This window comes from Octodon degus, unplaced genomic scaffold, assembly GCF_000260255.1.
Source record: "Octodon degus isolate 3935 unplaced genomic scaffold, OctDeg1.0 scaffold00225, whole genome shotgun sequence".
Lineage (NCBI taxonomy): Eukaryota > Metazoa > Chordata > Mammalia > Rodentia > Octodontidae > Octodon > Octodon degus.
In genome coordinates this window covers 2,366,523-2,386,783 of record NW_004524801.1, presented here as the reverse complement: position 1 = coordinate 2,386,783, position 20,261 = coordinate 2,366,523, and the positions used below count along the sequence as shown (strand labels likewise).

Here is a 20,261-nt window from a genome sequence, read left to right as displayed (position 1 = left end):
TGTTCTAATGGTGTTTGTAAGTAGGATCACAAGTCTGCATCTTGTACAGCAATTAACCACTAAGAAGAATATATGCAGTTTATTATTTGTTGAAACTGTACTTTCGATTTGATTTGAAACTGTTTCATTGCTATATGTTTATCAATAAAACTTTGAAAAGAAAAAAAAAATCAGTGGCTCAAAACAACAGAAAATTATTCTCTAATTGTCTGGAGGCTGGAAGTACAGAATCAATTTTACTGGTCCAAAGTCAAGATATCACTAGAGCCATGTTCCCTCTAGAGACCCTCCAGAGATCTGAACTTTACCCTTTCCAACTTCTGGCTGGAATACCACTGGCATTCCTGGGCTTTTGGCCACACCTTCCTTTTAGGTAATTAGTGAAGGCTTTGGGAGCTTGCGAGTTAATGAAGGACAGTTTCCCCATCATGACTGTAAGACCCTTTTCCCAAATTAGGTATTGTTGCCACTTCCAGAGGCCTTTGTAACGTGGCCCAGAGCTGGGACTGGTGGAAGGGATGTTTCTCATTTCCTATCTTGGATTACACATAGCCTCACTGTTCAACTGTAGGAAAGGAGGTTAAGGGGTGGAAAGAAGAGCAAGACATTGGGAGAAGCAAGACAGCTCTTTCAGGGTTACAAGATAATCAGGACTGTGATCATGATGGCCTGAGAGACTGTTGGGAAACAGCCCCTGACCTAAGATGCTTTAACTTACAAGTTTTGAATTTCATGGTGATGTAAAAGCAATCTGTATTCAGTAGAAATCATGCTTTGTTGTTTTGCATCTTTCCCTGAACGAGCATGTGGTACAGTTCTTTCTCTCTCCACACTGGGCAGCAGCAGTGAGCTCAGCTGCCAGTCAGCTGGTTGACCATGAAGAAGAGCAACTGATGTGCAGTAGTGCATTGTGTCATTAAGCCAGGCTGGCCCATGGCTTACGGAATTCAGTGCCTTTTCCACTTGCAGTATTTTTGGTTTGTTGTGAGTTTGTTGAGATGAAACCCATCAAAAATTATCGAGCATGTGTACTGTGTTGCCCAGAAGTAGAGAAGTATAAGAACCCTCCTCCCCCACAAGAGGCCAGGTGAACCCACCTGGACCTGGCATGGTGGAAGTAAACTCTTTCAGGGTTATGATAATCAGGATTGTGACCATGATGGCCTGGGAGGAGCCGCTATGCCCCCAGTTCTGTCCATAGGGGTCGCTGTCACAGATATTTGCTCACTGCTTACTAGAGCCTTATAGGGATCTTGTAGGTTCAAAGCCCCAGCATGGCTGGTTCAGCCCAGTTAGTGGGGCTCTGATGGGGTGGTAGTGGTGACCTTATCCTCACGGGTCACATATGATCTGGTGGGAGCAGGGGGGAAAGTGGGTTCAGTCAGAAACTGTCAGGAGCCCTCTGTGATTGCAGTGACAGGGAGGAGTAAGGAGCACAGAAAGGCTTCAGGTAAAAGGGACACGTGTGGAGAGAGAGGGGACTGTACTGCATAGCACTAGTTTAGAAAATGATTACAGTACAGGGAAAAGGTGGCACATTAGTCACTTTTCAGTTGTTGGAGGAAAGATTTATTTTTGGCTCATGGCTTAGGAGGTTTCAGTCCGTAGCTGGTTGGCTCCGAGGGAGGACAGCGTGGCAGAAGGGCATAGCGAAGGAAAGCTGCGCACCTCACAGCAGCAGGATGCAGAGAAAATAAGGCAACGCCGGAAAGAGAGTAAGCGCAGGAGGACGGGATATAACATCGAAAGGCAAGCCCAAGGGCCCTCTTTCCTCTAACAGGATCCTGCTCCTAATAGCTCACTCACTGGTGACCTCATCAGTGGATTGACCCTTTAATGAAAGTGGTGCACTTTTACCCCCGCCTGGCACTACTACTGATATAAAGCCTAGGGCCTTCTTGCTGAGCTATATCCCCAGCCCTTTTTAGATTCTTTAAAATTTTGAGTCAGGATCTTGCCAAGGCTGGTCTTGAATTTGGGATCTTCCTGTCTCAGCCTCCAGAGGGCTGGGATTACAGGTGTGATCCACCATGCCTGACTTGGCGGGTACTTTTTCATCTGAACTGTAACAGTGGTGTTGTCCATGACTCCAAGGAGGGGCTCACGAGGCCTGGAGAAGTACCCTAGAGGGCTGTGTCAGGTAAAAGTTCCTGTCTTTTATTTACATCCCTTAGAGAATGTGTTAGTTTCTTGTGGCTGCTGTAACAAATTTCTACAAACGTTGGCTTAATGCAGGAAATGATTTCTCTCACAGTTCCCGTGGTCAGACATCTACAGTTGAAGTATTAGCCGTGCTTGTGAGAGGGCTCTGCTCTTGGCTCTTCCTACATCTGGAGGATGTCAGTGATCCTTGGCTTGTGAGCCTCTCTCTCATCTACGCTCTTCTTCACATGGCCTTCTCCTCTCTTTATTTGTGCAAAATTTTCCTCTGTCTCTATTTTATTAAGGACATGTTGGATGTGTAGGGCCCCCCAGGGGATCCGGGTGAATCTCATCTCAAAGTTTTGCACTGAAACATATCTGCACAGTCTTTTTTCCCCAAATACAGTCACACTGATGTAATCCAGGGATTCACACTTAATGTTTTCTGGCTATTACTCAACCTAGCACAGGCAATTAAGCTAAATAAGTTATCCTAACGATACTTGTGTGCTCTGTTAAAAGAAAAAGGCTGATCATCTTACTGTCTGGCTTTCAGACTGCTGTTTATTCATAGTACTTTTAAGATTTTGTTGCCAGAGGGTGTAATTTTTATAACACTGCAATAGAGTCAAGCGGAGATAGAACTTAATTGTACATTTCAGCATCTTTCTCACAATTTGCCAAGAGAATAAGCATAAATATATTTAGAGGGAAACCAGGAAGAAGTGTAATTTATAAAACTGTGAGTCTAGCATCTGTTGAATGAGTTGGGCTGACCCACAGCCAGCGTGAAAGTGAGTTCCACGGGCCAGGAATGCTGGCCTGGGACTTGGGATGCACAGGGCTTGCCTGTGAGGTAGATGTTGGCAGAGGCCTCCCCAGCGTGTATTATTCCCTTTGTTGATCATCATCGGCCCTGGGTTGTTTTCTGTATCTGTGGATAAAGGGCCTAAAACTCCCTATTAAGACAAAAGTTTGCTGTCCAGAAGAGATGACAGATTGAGCTGTTAATAGCTGGGTTTGCTTTGATGATTGCATCAGCTAGTATCTCGCCGGTCACTTGCTGTTTATAAGACAGAGTCAGGGGAAGAGGAGTGGGTCATGCTATCGCAGGGGTCTTACATGCTAAGTGTTCAGGAGCAGGGGCGAGGAGGTCTCTCTAGAAAGAGAATGGCTCTTGAATAGCCTTTGGGGGCAGGGGATTAGCATGGGTGAAGAAGAAACCAGGCAGGTGCATGGTATGGCTGAAGATGGTTAGGTACTCAGGCCCAAAAAGCTTTTGTGCAGTGAGCCCAAAAAGCTTTGGCAAGAAATCAGGCTGCTGGGCCCACTGATTTTTGAGGCAGGGAATGGAGTGAATTCAGGAATCCAGGTGACAGTTTTGGAGAAGAGTCAAGTGTCAGTGCCCAGTCTGGGCTGGCTGGTAGTGCCGGTGGTGTCTACTTTTCTCATTTTTGTTTTTTGAGGCTGAAGTGACGGTGAAGCAGAGTGTCATTCCTGCGTCCAGCGTGGTGTTTTGATCTGTGTTTACATTGTGAAGTGGTTGCCACTCTCAAGCTTGTTGATATGTCTATCACCTCAGAGTATCATTTGTGTGTGTGTGTGTGTGTGTGTTAAGAACATGTAAGACCTACTCTCTAAGCAATTTTCAAGTGTGTAATACTTTATTGCCAACTGTAGCACCATGCAGTACATTAGACATAAGGTTTCTGTTTATTCACTTTGTCATGAACTGTGTCCACATATCACATTTGAGTCTCTCTCTGCAAACGTATCCATCATTTATGTACATATCTGTTATGCTGTAGTAGTATATTGAGTGCATTGTGAGACAGGTACAAACTAGAATCACTGAAAAGGCAATTACTAGAAATGGACAGTCTGCTGCCTTTGTCCTCTGGCCAGTGGCTTGCTGAAAAGGCACTGGGTGGGTAGAGGAAAGGGGGCAGGGACAGTTGCCTGTGGCACTGGTGCCACTCAATGGCTGGTCACATATCAGGGGAGGCCAAAGAAACTGGGTCCTTGGGCAGTGCTTCTCCTGGCTTCTGACCACATCCTAGATGAAGACGGGACAGGTTCAGCTGTTTCTGAAGTGGGAGTGTTGGGCACCAGGCCTGGAGCAGGTGACAGAGTTCTGAAAGACAGTGGCGAGAGTCCCTTCCTTCAGAGGTTGGGACTTCTTCCCTTCTGTCTTCTTCCCGGAAGGAACCTTTTGACATTAGCCCTTGGCTGAGCATTTCAGAACCATAGTGCTAGAACTTTGAAGTTTCTTTAAGTGAATTCCATTGTCTTCCTTAACAAATAAAACTTTTATTTTCCTGATATTCTACTTTTTCCTTTGATGCCATTTTAATTAATTAATAATTTCCTCATGGTGCTGGGGATGGATGCCAGGGCCTCTTGCATGCTAAGCGCATGGTCTGCCACCCAGCTACATCTCTATTCCTGATGATGATGTATTTTCCTGGAGTTCTTAAGAGTAGTTGAGGAATATCCTTTGCATGATGTCTGATAACACTTATGCTCTTGACTTCTTAGGTGGCCATCAAAGTTATTGATAAGAAGAGAGCCAAAAAGGACACCTATGTCACCAAAAACCTGCGGCGGGAGGGGCAGATCCAGCAGATGATCCGCCACCCCAACATCACACAGCTCCTTGATATCTTAGAGACAGAAAACAGCTACTACCTGGTCATGGAGCTGTGCCCTGGGGGTAACTTAATGCACAAGATCTATGAGAAGAAGCGGCTGGAGGAGTCTGAAGCCCGCAGATATATCCGGCAGCTCATCTCGGCAGTGGAGCATCTGCACCGGGTTGGCGTGGTCCATAGGTAAGGGTGGTCATGTTCATCATTGCCATGTCTTTGATAAATGGGTGCTCCAAGTAAGGCTGAGTAATGTGTCCTATTTTACGAGTTCTATACAGAGTTTATTCCACAGAAGTGTTTTGTAAATTAGGTTAGCATCAATGTGGTATTCAAAGAAAAGAGTAGGGCAGAACCAGGGTGCCTGGGCTTGTGTCCTGGCTCTCCCCTTTGATGGTTCTTTGACCTTGGGCAACTTACTTCACTTCTCTGAACTTTAGCCTCTTCATCTGTTAAATAAGAATAATGCTACTGCTCTCTCTGTCCATGTCATGGTCCATGAGTTGATAGAAAGATCTCAAACAGCGCTTGGCGCTCAGTAAGTACCAGCTAAGTGACAGGTGCTATTCTTATTACTTACAAAGTTGGGAGACCGGTGGCTCAGGTGTCTGAAAAAAGAATCTGGGGTGAAACAGCCCAAGGTGACTATCCAGCTGATACTAGGGATACCGCTGTCCTTGTATTTGCCTTCAAATGTAGCTGCTCAATAGTGGTGTTATTCAGTTGAATCGAATCATCATTCGTGGTGGGGACTTGCCCTTGAAGTCTAGGACGGTTCCCAGGAAACCAACACTAGCTTGTTCCCTCCTAGAAAAAGGCTCGACAGAGAAACCAGACAAAAACGCTGTTCTTCAGTGTTGCTGCTGGTGCTGGTTGCCTACTTGAGTATGATAATCAGATAAGTCTGAAAAGTTTCCTCTTTGCTTTCCCCCACATTATTGGTTTTACTAACAAATGTGTAGCTCTTCCTTCGTGAAATGCTTAATCACTAATTTCTCAGTTATTGGGAAAAATCAATAATCATGCTTAATTAATTCTCATTTTGAGAAATATAGTCAAGGCATAAGATATATATGTATGCATCCTTATATATGCACGTATATTTAAACATTTAAAATTGAGATCTGATTTATATATACTCTTAAAACTCACTACATGAAAATGTATAATCCAGTAGCTATCATCACAGTTTTTTTTTTTTTTTTGGTACCAGGGATCGAACTTGGGACCTTGGACTTGCCAGGCAGGCACTTATGCCACTGAGCTATCTCCCCAGCGCAATCTAATTTTAGAATATTTCTATTCTAAAAGCAAGCTTGGGGCCAGGGAGATAGATAGCTTGGCGGTAAAAGTACCTGCCTGGCAAAAGCGATGATCTGAGTTCGATCCCTGTAACTGCAAAAAAACCAAAAAACCAAAAACAAACCAAACCAAAACAAAACAAAAAACAAAAACCACACAGAGAAAGAAAGAAACCATGTGCCATTAGTAGTTGCTTTCTGTTTTCCCTTTTGTTAACTCCTGGCAACTACTAATCTGTGCTCTGCGTGTCTGGATTTGCCTACTCTGGATATTCATATAAATGGAATCATTCAGTATGTAGAATGTCTTTTGTAAGTGATATTTTCTGCTTAGCAAAATGTTGTTCAGACATGTATTAGTACATCCTTCCTTTTTATAGGCAAATAGCGTTGCATTGCATGGATACATCCCGCTTTACTGATCTCTAGCATTCGATGGATTTGGGGTTGTTTCCACTTCGGGGCTGCTGTGGTGAGCACGTGTAGACAAGTTTTCATGTAAGATGTTTGCATTTCTTTTGCTTTCCTGGGAGTGGAATCACCGAGTCATACAAGAACTCCCGGTTTAATCCCGTAAAGAAGCACACATTTCTTTCAAAATTTAACACCTGATGGTACCTTTTATCTGTCTGAAAGCCATTCATTTTCTGATCAGTGAAGAAAGCAGTTTGAGGCCATCAGAGCTCTCATCCTTCGCAGGTGGCAAGGGCTGTGACTTCCCTAAGGAGACTGGCATTAGGGATACTCTGCTTTGTCAGTGCTGAGCCCAAGGGCCATGAGGAAGTCCCTCTGCTCAGGGCTTTCCAGGAGCCAGCCCTGCCCTGGCACCATGAGGGCTGCTTGTCCACCAAGGGGAGGGACCATCTTCGCAAACACCTCTTAGTGTGAAATATATATTTCCATATATATATATGGAAATATATTCACATGTGATCATGCAGTCGTGATTTGTGAGATCTCTTTGGGTTTACATCATCAAGGATTGGAACATTGAGAAACTTGAAGTGCATAGCACTGTTTTTGGCTCTTCCAAACAATACCCTGGTGTCACCTGGAGTGTCATGTCTCTGCCGTTATTAGGAAAATGATGGTTGTAAGGGTGCCTGGCTCTGTCTTTGTTTATTAAGATGATGGAGGCAGAAACCTCATGAATGAATCAGCTTGGATTACTGACTCTGAGGGTCACAGCAGAAAATAGAACCAAGGGACTGCAAGAGGCAAAGCTTTCTGTGGGTGTTTTTCCAAGGGCTTCACGCTGTCAGAAATGAGATGAGTGCAGAGCCCCTCAGGATCATGAGGACAACAAAGGGAAAGCAAGCGAGAGCTGTGCACTGCACGCCGATCTCGGCTGCAGGAAATTCTCAACAACCCTTTTAAAGTAATTTTAACAAAATCCAATCCCTCTCAGTGCAATTACTGTCAGAATGTCAAAGGAATGAATTTAATCATGTTTTGATAGCAAAGACAGTATACTGCTTCTCTCTCTTATCTCCAGCTCTCTCGCTGGAAATATATTCATAATCCAGTATGGCGAGAGCTCAGATCTTTGAAAATTTGAGGACAATGGAAATCTAGAGTTGGAGGGATTGCTTTGCTTTGCTCTTTAGAAATCATGTTATTGTTTGTCACTGCACCTGGGCGTAGGTGATCGGGTTGCCCAGACAGCCCATTAGGGTGATTGCTTAGAATATATTTACGGGTGGTGTTAGCTGAAACTCTTGACTCTGGAAGATTCCATCCTACTGCACTTCAGCGTCTGTAATTCGGCTTGCTACTGGTTTAGGTTTTACTACAATCACTTTTATGTAGTTTTTACTGTTCCACTCTCCCATTGTGGCAAATTCTCTTCATTGTGCTACAGAGGAGGAATGAATTTCATAAAGGATTTTAAGGTTAGATTTTTCTTCAAGCGAGTGAGGCAGTACAGCATTTCAGCGAAGCCCCGGAGTACCCAGCGGGAAGATTTCTGAGCAAACAGATTGCTGAATCCAAAAGGATTCAGAGTGGGTTTTTCTGCCTGCAGGTGTACAGTGACTTAAAAGGCTTTCGGTTCCCTATCAGCTGATGTTGTGCAACTCAGTTCTTGATTAGGGTGATACCATCCCGTTATGTCACGATCCACTCGATGCTGCCACAGCCACCGTTTCCTGTGCTACGAATGCTGAGTATTTATTTACCTACCAGAACTACATAAATGTCATTGGAAAGACACAGCTCTTAGGGACTGTGGAACGGCTCGCGGGCAGAACGCTTGTGTAGCAGCCACGAGGCCCTCCCTGGGTACCATCTGCAGCACTGAAAAAAAGCAACCCTTTAAAAATCATATAACCATCTCACCGTGAAATTTAAACCCATGCAGCTGATTTCCAAGTTTATATGACACTACACTTTTTTTTTTTTTTTTTTCCTTTTTCTGTATTTAGGACAGGGTCTGTAGGGTCTCGCTGCATAGATCAGACTCATAGTGATTCTCCTGTCTTCAGTCTCCCGAGGGCTGGGATTGCAGGTGCGCGCCACCACACCCAGTCTCAATCGCTGTCTCAGCACGTCGCAGGGGCGGGCTGGCGTGGCACGCTGGGATCAAACCCCGGCTGGGCAAACCCCTGCTGGCCGCTGAGCTCTGTGTAAGCAGGCATTTTAGTCCGCTGAGCTATCAGGCCGGCCCTTTAAATTTTTTTTATTATTTCATTTCAGGAATGCCTGAAATACTCACATTTAAAATAGAGCCAGTTTGTGGGAGTGGGGGAGCCCACCCCCACTCTCCCAACAGGATGCTCAAACCTGATCATTTGCCCATTGTATACAGAGCCCTGACTCCTAGCATGAATCAACAAGTAGGCTAATTTTGCTTAGAGGCTAATTTGAGCTTCATCTGTTCATTCAAAATAACAAAGGCCAATCAAGCTCTACAGACCAAATAGTAGAGGATAACAATACTGCTTCCCATAAGCAGGATGAGACCAGCCGTGGGGCTGCAGGGTGAGAAGAAAGCACCCAATGATCAAAGGCTGCTGGAACCAGTGTGTGCTGTGTGTCAACCTGGCCCCTCCCAGGGCCGTGACCTCCATCCACCAATATTGGGAAAGGGCCTCTGGAGCTCGGAAGGAATGCAGGGGAGGGGCAGGGCCCTGCTTTGTTCTTTTGGGTCTGACAAGACCTGGGCACAACCTGTTTTGGTGGGGGATTAAGGAATTCTTTTGAACTGTAAGGTTTTTTCCTCCAAGGAAAGGGAGGGGAAGGCAGATGAGAGGGCCATAATTTGGCATTTCTGCTCGTGTCCAGAAACTCTTTGGGACCCCAGGCCTTTCTGCTTAGAGCAAGCACATGCCTGGAGGCTGTGGTTGAATCAAATGTTTTGGGCATAATTGATGTTTTAGTCACTTTCTCATCACTGAGACAAAATATCTGACACTCATGCACTAGTGGAAGACAGGCTTATTTGGGCTTGTAATGGTTTGTGTCTAGTTGTCCCCCAAAGCCTCATGCAGTCTTGGGGCAGACTACTAGAGTTTGTGATTGACTCATGATCCACTGGGATTATGGGTGTGAATGCTGCTGGGATTTTGGGTGTGAGTGCTACACCCAGCCTGGCACAGACAGCCTGAATGCAGCAGAAGGGAGACAGACTTGCTTTCTGTGGCTGCTACTCCTTCCATTTGCTCTTTGCTGCTTTCTGCCACCATGAACTGCTGCCCTCTGCCATGTGCCAGTCTGCCTTGGAGCCAGCTTTTGTATGGACTGAAACCTCCACAAACTGTGAGCTAAATAAAACTTTCCTTCCTTATTTCTGGGTGTTAGGGATTTATCCCAGCAATGAAAGAAAAGTAACTGAGACAGGACTCATGGTTTTGAAAAGTTTCAGTCTATAGTTGGCTGGCTCCAAAGCATACAATGCATGGCTGAAGGGTCTGGCACTGTTCACATCTTGATGACTGGGAAGCAGAGGCAGAGGGAAGGAATGGGAAGAGATTGTGAGGGAGACATACCCTCTAGGTTGTGTCCTCAGTGACCTGCCTTTTCTGACCGAGAGCATATTCAGCTACTGAATTCCTTAATGGATTAATCAACAGGTCACTGTAGCACCCCATGCTCCATTTGCCTTCTAGAAGACCCACCTCTGAATCCATGAGGACTTTGGGGGATAATTTAGATCCCAACTATAATAATTGTGCTTTGAAAACTGTGATAGCAAATGCATGATTTTGCAAAGCCATAGCCTAATCAGTCGATAGATTGGTACTTACAGTGGTCCGCAGTGTTGACACTAAATCCTGCATTCACACGTGGCCTCTGCCACTTAGAAGCAGAATTGGACACATATCTCATGCTGGTGCCTCCCTTGCCACATAGAGATAATAGATTATCTACCATCCATGACGGTTGTGGCAGGTTAGATGAGTTACCTATGTGAAGTGCTAACACTGAGCTCCTCCACAAGGTCAAGTTTACTGTAATCCTTACCGAGTCCATCTTATTGGTGAGTTCTGGGTGCTCAGGGCTCATAATTGTCCTCTTCTTTCTTTGGTGTTACTTTTTCCATGTTTTTAGGACTGAATCCTGTTCATCCTTCAGGTAGGACCCAGGTCCAAGCACGCTTTCTCTGGCAAGCGCTTCAGGCTGGGTGCTGTCCTGGTTACATGGTCCCACCACACCTTGAACTGCCTTTCAAACATGTATCTTGTGATTCTTTGTGTGTTTGATCTCTGTCTTCTACATAGGCCATCATTTAGTTCAGCACCCAGCCCAAGGGATAGATAGTAAGACTTTGTGAGATGAATGAAGGGGCATTGAATGAGGATAGCTGGCATCTGAGTGAGGAGGCTTTCTGGTAGCCAGTCCCAGGCTCTTTCTGGAATATTTTATGTTCTTTCTGGAATTTCAATGGAGTTTCTTCATTGTTGAATTTTTAGGTCACAATTTAAGAGTGGGTACTTTTAGCAACTAGTTCTTTCATTTTTATAAACAGAATTTGTTTCTGGAGCTTTATAGAAACTCAATAAAGATTTCATTTTGAATAAATAAATCAGATCCATGCATAACAAGTTATTCTTGTGTTTTGTCAACATGGCCTTGCTGTAAATAAATCAAAGATTTACAAATCATTTGGTTTTAATACAGTGCTTTTGTAGATAAGACCTTCAAACTCTTGTTCACTAAAAATGCCTGGTGCCTTGGGGATTTCTGTGCTTTTCTTGGATGTTTTATCTTCGGCTTATTACTAAAATCCATCTTGTGGCCATCCCCACAGGCAAACTTTCCCTCCTAAAGTTAATCCTGTCTGGGTTTTGTTTAGCCTCCCCTGGTCCCATCACTCTGGCCTTCCATTTAGAGGGTCATGCACCTTCATGTTTGCTTGTCACCAAATTCATCACCCTTTTAAGCCTTTTCTGGACCTTCCCTGTTCACTTCATCCTAGAATCTTTTCTCTTGTAGCATGAGGATTGAGCCCAGGACCTCATGCATGTCATTTTGGAGTCTTTATTTTCCTTACCTCCAGCTTCTCACCTGGTAACTCTTAGGACTTGTGTCATATTCTTTGTGTCCAAACAGGGATTTGTGTGTCAAATCATTTCCTTACTAGTGGCCCAGTGCAGGAGTTCCTTTTCAGAGGCCGTTTTTCAGAGAAGAGTCAGAGGCTTGTGAGTTGATATGATTGGTCCAGGGATGATCAGCTGACTAGGTAGAGGGCTGCTTGCTGAAGCCTGTCTCTGTTGACCTCCCCAGGCTGCCATGTTTGTTCTCCATCTCTGCTTCTCTCTCCAACTCCAGGAGACATGTTCGTCCATGTCTTATCCCTGCTTAAATCTTAGTCACCTTATTTTTCTGCCATTCAGTTCTGCACTTTCATCTTGAGTTTCAGCTCTGACTGTCTCCTGCAAGCTGCTTCTAGAGTTCCTCCCCCTCTGTCTACACCTCCACTGTGTTGGTGTCCTGAAACAGCCTTCATGGCTGGACCATGGAGTAAATCTTTCTTTGTTCCCATCTCAGATGTATGTGCATTCATATGACAATCTCCATACTATGTGCATAGGGACACATAAATGAGCTCACAGCCACATATGTGTATAGTCATACGCACATAGATGTACGCATATGTGTGTACATACTCATACACACATGCTCGTGTCTACTTGCACACACAAGTTCGTGTGAACTCACAATACTCAGGTGTGCACACACGTGCCGTTCTTAGCCTCACTGCCACCCTCCCTGCTTCTGCCTGTCTCTTTGTTTGCAAGGTGTGAGTGACTGCACCTCCTATCCTGCCCTCATCCAGGACCCAAATGTTTGTCACAGCAAGAATCTTTGCTGGCTCTCCTTGAACTCTTCCATCTGGGAAGGCAGTGACGGGACATCACTGTGGCCAGTTCCCAAACCTTTGAGACAGCCATCTTTAAAGCAATGCATGGAGACTTTAGGTGGGAGAAAGGGAAGCACGCACGATAACCTGTGGGTGAACTTTTAGATGTTATCAGTGGCTGTCTGCACTTGTCCCTTTGACAGAGTTGAGAACAAAGGTCTTGTGATTAGGTGATGACTGAGAGCATGTGGAGACTGTTTCCCTTGGATCCTCTCTGCATCTCTGGAAAAGTGTCCCCATATGCCACTCAGTAGAGTGTCAGTTTTGAGCTGCTCTGCATGTGTTACCAGCAATGTCCAATGAACAGAGAAGGTCCCGTAGCCTTTCCTTGCTTGTGCGTCTGGTCTGTCCAGTGACTTTTTTGTTCTGGCCTCCCTCCTTACACTTTGCAAAGGTCCCTTCCCATGGCTTCTCTTCATCCCTGCATTGGTCCTTACCAATGTTCTGAAGATACCCTAGTCTTTTAGCACTGTTCTACGGAAGCCATCTTCAAGTGCCATCTTGTATTACTTTATATCATCTATCTTTGAGTGACAGACTGCCCTATCCCCTTTCTTGCATTCTTAAATCATTTTATATGTATAAAAGAAAAAGTTTTCCATTTTTCAATTTATTTATTCATTTTTTGTTATGTTTTTGATATGGGATCTCTCTATGAGGTTTGGACTTGTAGTGATCCTCCTGTCTTAGCCTCCCCAGTGCTGGGATTATAGGCATGTGCCTCCACACCTGGTTCTGGCACCATGCCCAGGGTTCCCTGGCCAGCAAGGCATGCCATACCAGGAATTGAACTTGGGAACTTGTGCTGGCCAGCCAGGTACTTATGCTTATGCTGCTGAGTTATCTCTCCCTAGCCCCCATTTTTCTTTTTAAAAAAGTTTTTTTTTTTTTTTTAATCAACATATTGCTTAAAATTACAGTGTGTTGTACATTTTTCTGTTGCTGAGAAAAATACTTAGCAGTGATATCTTAAAGGAGAGGGTTTCAACTCAGGGTTTCAGGGGACTCGGTCAGTGTTCAGCATGTGCCAAGGAAGACAGGGTGACGGGAGGGCCAGTGTGGAAGAAGCCACTCAATCCATGGCTGCCAAGAAGCAGAGAGAAAAGGGAGGAGCCAGCCACAAGAATCCACCCTTCTAGGTCACACCCCAGCAACCCACCTCCAACCCCCTCAACAACATATTCATCCACGAATTCTTCAGTGGATTAACTCACTGGTGGGTATAGCACCCCCCTGATCCAGTCGGCTTCCAGAAGCCCAACCTCTGAATATCTGAGGCTTTTGAGGGTCGTTTTAGAACTAAACCATAACATTGAGGTATATATGATGTTTCAATACATAATGATCAGGATAGCTAGTGTATCATTTATCTCAAATGTTTGCTAATTGTTTCAGGTGAGAATATTCAAAATCTTGCCTTCTCTTACTTTCAGCTCTACAATAAATTATTGTTAGAGATCCATCACTGTGTTGTAGAATACTACCTTTCGTATCTAAATGTATTTTTGTTCTATGTCACTGCCTCTCTCAAGTCCCCCTTTCCTCTATCCTCCCCAGACTCTGGTAGCTAACATTCTGCTTCTTATTTCAGGAGGTCAACTTATTTAGCTTCCATAAATGGGTGACAGCACATTTGCATGCCTGTGCTTATTTCATTTAATATAGTAAATAGCCTTTAAGTTTGTATTAGTCTGCCCTTTGTTGCTGTGACAAATTATCTGACACAAACAATTTAAAGAGGAAAGAGGGCTTTTTCATGGAGACTGGGTCTCATTACGTATTCATGCGTGGTTTTGGACTCGCTGTGTAGCCTGGGCTGGGCTTCAACTCACGGTGATCCTCCCGCCTCAGCCTCTGGAGTGCTGGGATCACAGGTGTATGCCTCAATGCTTTGCAGGAAAGATTTATTTGATCCCTGTCTTGTGTTTATTGCAATACTGTTCACAGTAACCAACATATGGAATCAGCCTAGATGTTCAACCACACACGAAGGGATAAGAAAATACAGAATATACGCACAACAGAATACCATTCAGCCATTAAAAAAAGCATGAAATTCTGTCATTTGTGACAAGATGGATAGGGCTAGAGGGCATTATGACAAATGAAATAAACCTTATACTTCTTCAAAGCCCTTTTGACCAAGAAAAGACGCCTTTTCATCTATCCAGGGCCTATTCCCTTCTTCCTTTTTGCTTCCAGCTATGCATTCACAGGGAATTTCAAGTTCGCTTGCCATGGAGAGGAGCTCCCCCTTAGGAACCAAAGGAAGTTCCTCCCACTTCTGTTCCCTTCTCTGAGTTGGTCCATCGTGTCAGGGGCCACCAATATCAGGAGGTGCATCCTTCTCTCCATTGCCATTGTTTCCCATTCTTCTGTCCACACCTGGCTTCCCACTAGGCAAACCAGGCTCTGCATAGAAGCAGGCCTTCTGCCTTTGGGATGAAGCCAGAGTGAAGACCACACTTTTCACTTAAACTACAGGGAGGCTGAATGGTGGAGCCAGTTTCAGAATAACAGACCTACCAGTGCCTAAAAAGCACATTGTAATGCACTAAAACCTCATGAATAAATTAGCTCTTGCTCTCTTGTTCAGGAAGGCATCTCTCCACTTTGTGACCCCATGTGTCTCAGTTAATTTTCTGTTGTTGCTGGGACAAAATACCCAGCACCCAAAAATAAGAAAGGAAAGTCTCATTTAGTTCAATTTGGAGGTTTCAGTCCATATTCAGCTTGGCTCCAAGGCAGAGTGGCATGTGGCAGAGGGCAGCCGTTCATGGTGGTGGAAGACAGCAAAGAGCCGAGGGAGGAGCAGCAGCTGCCGCAGCTAGCAAGCCTCTTTCCCTTCTTTACATTGTGATGTAGATTATCTGGCCCCAGGGAAGGTATAGCGCTCACACCCATAATCCCAGCATTGGATTATGAATTAATCACCAACTCTAGAAGCTGCCCTCATGGTTGCCATGAGGCTTTGGGGGACAACTAGACATAAACCTTAACACCATGCCAAGTGCAGTGGTGCACACTTGTCATCCCAGCTACTTGGAAGGCTGAGGCAGGAGGATTGTGCCTTGGACGGCAGCCTCAGTAGCATAGCAAGACACTGTCTCAAAAACAAAAGTAAAACAAACAAAACATCAAAAACTTGAAACCCTCAAATCAATTGTGTGATCTCCTAGGATCATTTGTGCCCTCCTTGGTCATTGTTGAGGAGCTGAGCAGGGGGTCCGGGTAACCTCTGTGTGGAAAGAACTGCAGGTACCTTAGAGTGCTTGAGGCAAACAACTGGAGTAAGGCACTTGGTGGTAGCCACATTACTCTAGGTACTATTCTCTGAGGAAAGGGAAATTATCTACAAAGTACTTAACAGGAATTAATATACTTTGCAGTGGTTTTAGGTTTACAGAGAAATTGTGTAGAAATTACCGAGAATTCCCTCCTACTTGCCTTCTGCCCTGTACTCTTTGCTTAATGTAGTTAGTGGTTTCAATTAATGAACCAATATAGATATATGGGACCTGGGGAGAAAGCTCAGTGGCTTAAGCACCTGCTTGGCAAGTGCAAGGTCCTGTGTTTGATCCTCAGTACCACATGCTGTGCTGGCCTAGCAGTTGGGCCTGGTGGCACACACCTGTAATGCCAGCACTGGGGAGGCTGAGACAGGAAGATCACTATGAGTCTGAGCTGCGTAGTGAGACCCTGTACCAAATAAATAAGTACATAATTAAAAAAGTTTAAAGAAATAGATAAACAATATAGATATGTAAATCTTCATCAAGGTGCTTGATGAAGAGTTTATATTAAAGTTCATTGTGCGAGGTACATTTCTTTGGAATTGGATACATGTATGTCATACAGCTACCGGTTTACTAGCATAAGAAATTTTAAGCCTTGAAAGTCTGTGTTCCTCTTTCTCCCGTTTCCTCCCACTCCTGGCTTCTGGTGACCATTGAATTTTTTTTTTTTTTTTAAATGTATTTGGTTGTTGCAGGGTCTCCCTACACAGCTTGGACTCATGGTGATCCTCCTGCTTTCATCCTCCCCAGCGCTGTCATTACAGGCATATACCACCATGCCCAGACTCCAGCCAGCTCAGCGCTCCCAGAAGGAGGGGCCCTGTGTGGCATGTGGTACCACGGACTGAACTGTGGTCCTTGTGCTTGCCTAAGTAGGTACTTTGGTCCGCTGAGCTATCTCACCGGCCCCAGCCACTGATTTTTTTAATTGTCTCCACAGTTTGTCTTTTCCAGAATATCATAGACAGTAGATGGAGTCATACAGCGTGTAGCACTTTTATATTAACTTCTTTTACTTAGAAACAAGTATTTGAGGTTTTCCTGTGATTTTATCTCTTTTTCTTCTTATTGCTGTTATACTGGGATGTGTATTCTTGAACATTCAGGTATAACAGAGTTTGTTGGTCCCTTCATCTACTCTGGGACGTGTTGGGTGCTTCCAGTTAGGGGAAAGTATTAGTAAAACTACTATGACCATTTTTGTCCACAAGTTTTCCACACACTAGTGTAAATGTTGCCTTCCCTTGGTATTTTCAAGGAATTGGTTCCCCAGCCCCCTGTGGACACCACCCATGGGATCCTATCCAAATGTTTTTGTGCACTTCAAATCATCTCTGGATTACTTATGATACCTAATGCACTGCAAGTGCTATGAAATACTGGTTGTGTAGTTCTGTCGAATGACCAAAAAAAACCAAAAACCAAAAAACGTTCAGTACAGATGAACATTTTCCCCATGAATATTTTTTGATTTGAGATTGGTTGAATTTGAGGATGCAGAACCCACTGATTTAGAGGGCTGACTGTACCTTGATGAAAGTGACTTTAAGCTAGGTGTGGCGACCTAGACCTGCAATGCCAGCACTCAGGAGACCTAGGCCAGATTGCCATGAGGTCAAGGCCAGCGTGGTCTGCATAGCTAGAGTGTCTAGAAAAGCACAAATGGAACCAAAAGTAGACTTTAGAGACTTTTTCCCTAAAGACTAAGAAGAAAAGCAGTCCTCTCCTTCTTTCAGATATAATTGACAAGACAAAACAGGAAGTAGAAATAAACAAAGCCAAAAGAGACTGAATGACTCTTGCAGTGCACCTCTCTGTTGACTAGTCCCAGAACCTTAGGATAGTCAGATTGTTATCGCTGAAATCATTTAGAGACCTGGACAAAAGGCTGCTGTATGGGCAAGTACCCTCCCTCTGTTAACTAAGTTTGTTCTTTCCATTTTTGTAAGTCTTAGGAATTGCTTGCTCTAGGACACAGTGGGTGGGAAGATAGAAATTTATTTTTCCTAATACAGTTTTTCACTTTCTCCCCTGATTGAAAGACATTTCTCTGATATTAAAAGTTGGTTGTTTTTTTTTTCTGTTGCATCTTTTCTTATTTTTACTCTTTTGTTTATAACATTTTCCTAATCATTTAAGTTGTTCACTAGGCTTTCGTGGCCCCAGAATCACACTCTTCAGTTTTATTATTCTTGGTAATTGCTTCATTTTGCCATGCCTCTTTAATCTGTTTTTCTCAATAATATTTGTTCTGAACCAAATCTCTCTTTAATGACTTAGTGTGACTTCCATTCTTTGTTGGCGAAGAAGCTTAATTTCACTTGAAACAAACTGTGGCCTTGTGTTAGATTTAAATAGTGCTACTGCTCTACAATCAATTCTCACAGAATCACAGTTTGGACTGTTGCTAGTAGTGTTTTTCTTTGTTTACGTATTATTTTGAAATTATGTTATATGTTTGAGTAGAAGTCAAGTTTATATATCTTAATTATCTTTAGAAAAGAATGTCTTAAAGAGTCCTCACAAATATTTCATGTTAGGGAGGCGCAGTTTCAACTGTTTTATTTTCAACAACAAAATATTGGTGAGAGAAGACGCATTCACATTGTATTGGTCAGCTGTTTGTTCCTGGGACAAAATATCTGAGATACACAATTTAGATGAGTAAGCATTTATTTTGGCTTGTGTTTTCAGCCAATATTTGGTTGATGCCAAGGCAGAAACTGGTGAAAGGGTGTGGCGGAGGAAAGTGGCTCAGTTCATGGTATCTGAGAAGCAGACGGCAGGGAAAGAGCCCCGAGAAGGGACCAGGGACTGGATGTGGTCCCTAAGGTCAGAGCTGCGTGACTCACTTTCTCCAACCAAGCCCTTCCTCCCAAGAGCCCGTTCAGCTGTGGACTCGTTAATGCTTAATCCATGATGAGCTTGGTGACTTCTCAATCCAGTTACCTCTCCATGAATCTCTTAATCCAGTGAAGTTGACCATCAAGATTAACAGCACATGCATTAACCTTGACTCAAGTCACTCATCTGTCACTTTGGGTACTCTAAAAGGCACCCAGCATGTCTAGGATCTGGTAGAAACAGAAGCAGGGCCACGTCACGTGCCTATAATCACAACTTCTGGATGGCCTTGCAATTGCAACAATCTAAGAGACTGAAAACAATTCACTAAAGATTAATTTACAGAGATTTTAAATGGTGCTTATGGTTTAGGATAAGATTTCTAGCAAGACTATGTCACATGGAGATTCAAAAAGTGCTCATCACAGATATCGTAGCCCAGTGGACAGCTCTTGTCCCTCTGGAAACACTGTACTCAGAGAGCCATCTTGGTTCTGCCTTAACAGACTTGAATAAAATTGTTTCATGAAATATAAAGGCACAGAAACAACATCTCTAAAATGAATTATGCTAACATTTGAGCACATGGCCTTAAGTATGATGCTGAGGCAACTTCACAGAGGAGCAATAGTCACTTGATAATTCCACTGTATTTCTAAATATTCTATCTCTGTGTTTTCCTAAACCTCTTTTCTAAGGGCCAAGACCTTCCCACTGGAATAAGAAGTGGGGGCCACCTTAGGTTTGGGATCACTTCGTATTGGACACAATGATGCCTTTTAAAAGCAGACATAGACTTGAGGTGCACTGTGCATTGTTTCATTTGAACTGATTATGAAAGCATTAGATGGGGAACATCTATTTCCCTTTCTTAGTTGCATGCTTAATGCAGAACTTTTGAACCCAAGTGTCTAGCCCAAAGGCTACCAGCAGTCCTCCCTTTTGGAATCCATGGGATGCGTTGTAGAGATTACCATTTGACTCCTTAATTTTTCTTCCTGCCTGGAAATCTCACCCCAAGTTTTTCCTGTGGGAATTCCCCTGCCCCTACTGGCTCCTTTTTACTCCTCTGTGAATGGTCCTTTCCCAGCTGAATGCTGTGCTTGGGGTTTTTTTGTTTGTTTGTTTGTTTGTTTGTTTGTTTGTTTTTTGTTTTTTCCCCTGTAATTCTCTGCCCTCTCCCAGGGCAATCTCTTGTCCGCTTAAAACCTCAGCCTCTATCCATACTGAAGTTGAAAACTAGTACGTGGGAGACCACTTCTTGCCTGGGATGTTGGCCACACAGTATTGTTGTTGTTTTAAATGGGAGTTTGATGCCAGCATTTAAAAATTGAGACCAGATTCAGATTCCTGGCTTCACTTGTGAAACAGGATGGGTTGGTAGTACTGAGGCCAAGCTTTGAAGCAACTGTCCCTGTTAAATGGGACACTGCTGTCCTATTTACCACAGATAGTCCTGGCAACAGCAGTTGCCTGTTGTTTCTAGACATTGATACGGCGTATCAATGCCATTTTTTGTTTTATCACAATTTCACCGTTGAGTTCCATACAATGGTAGCAAGAAGAAAAAGAGTATATCTTTTCCCATCTCGCTATTCAAATGTAGGAAAATAAAAGCTGCACCAAGAAAGGAGTGTTTCAGAACAATGAGAGATTTTCAGTATATGATATA

General features: G+C 43.8%; 1 protein-coding gene across 1 annotated transcript in view; it reads left to right on the top strand.

Moving 5' to 3' along the window:
• The window catches only part of Hunk (hormonally up-regulated Neu-associated kinase), a 119,108-nt gene that overhangs the window by 45,140 nt on the left and 53,707 nt on the right, over positions 1 to 20,261 (top strand). The window contains exon 2 of the mRNA XM_004645345.2: positions 4,681 to 4,973. Within this exon, the coding sequence (XP_004645402.1) occupies positions 4,681 to 4,973 (293 nt within the window). The remainder of the gene's footprint in view (positions 1 to 4,680; positions 4,974 to 20,261) is intronic.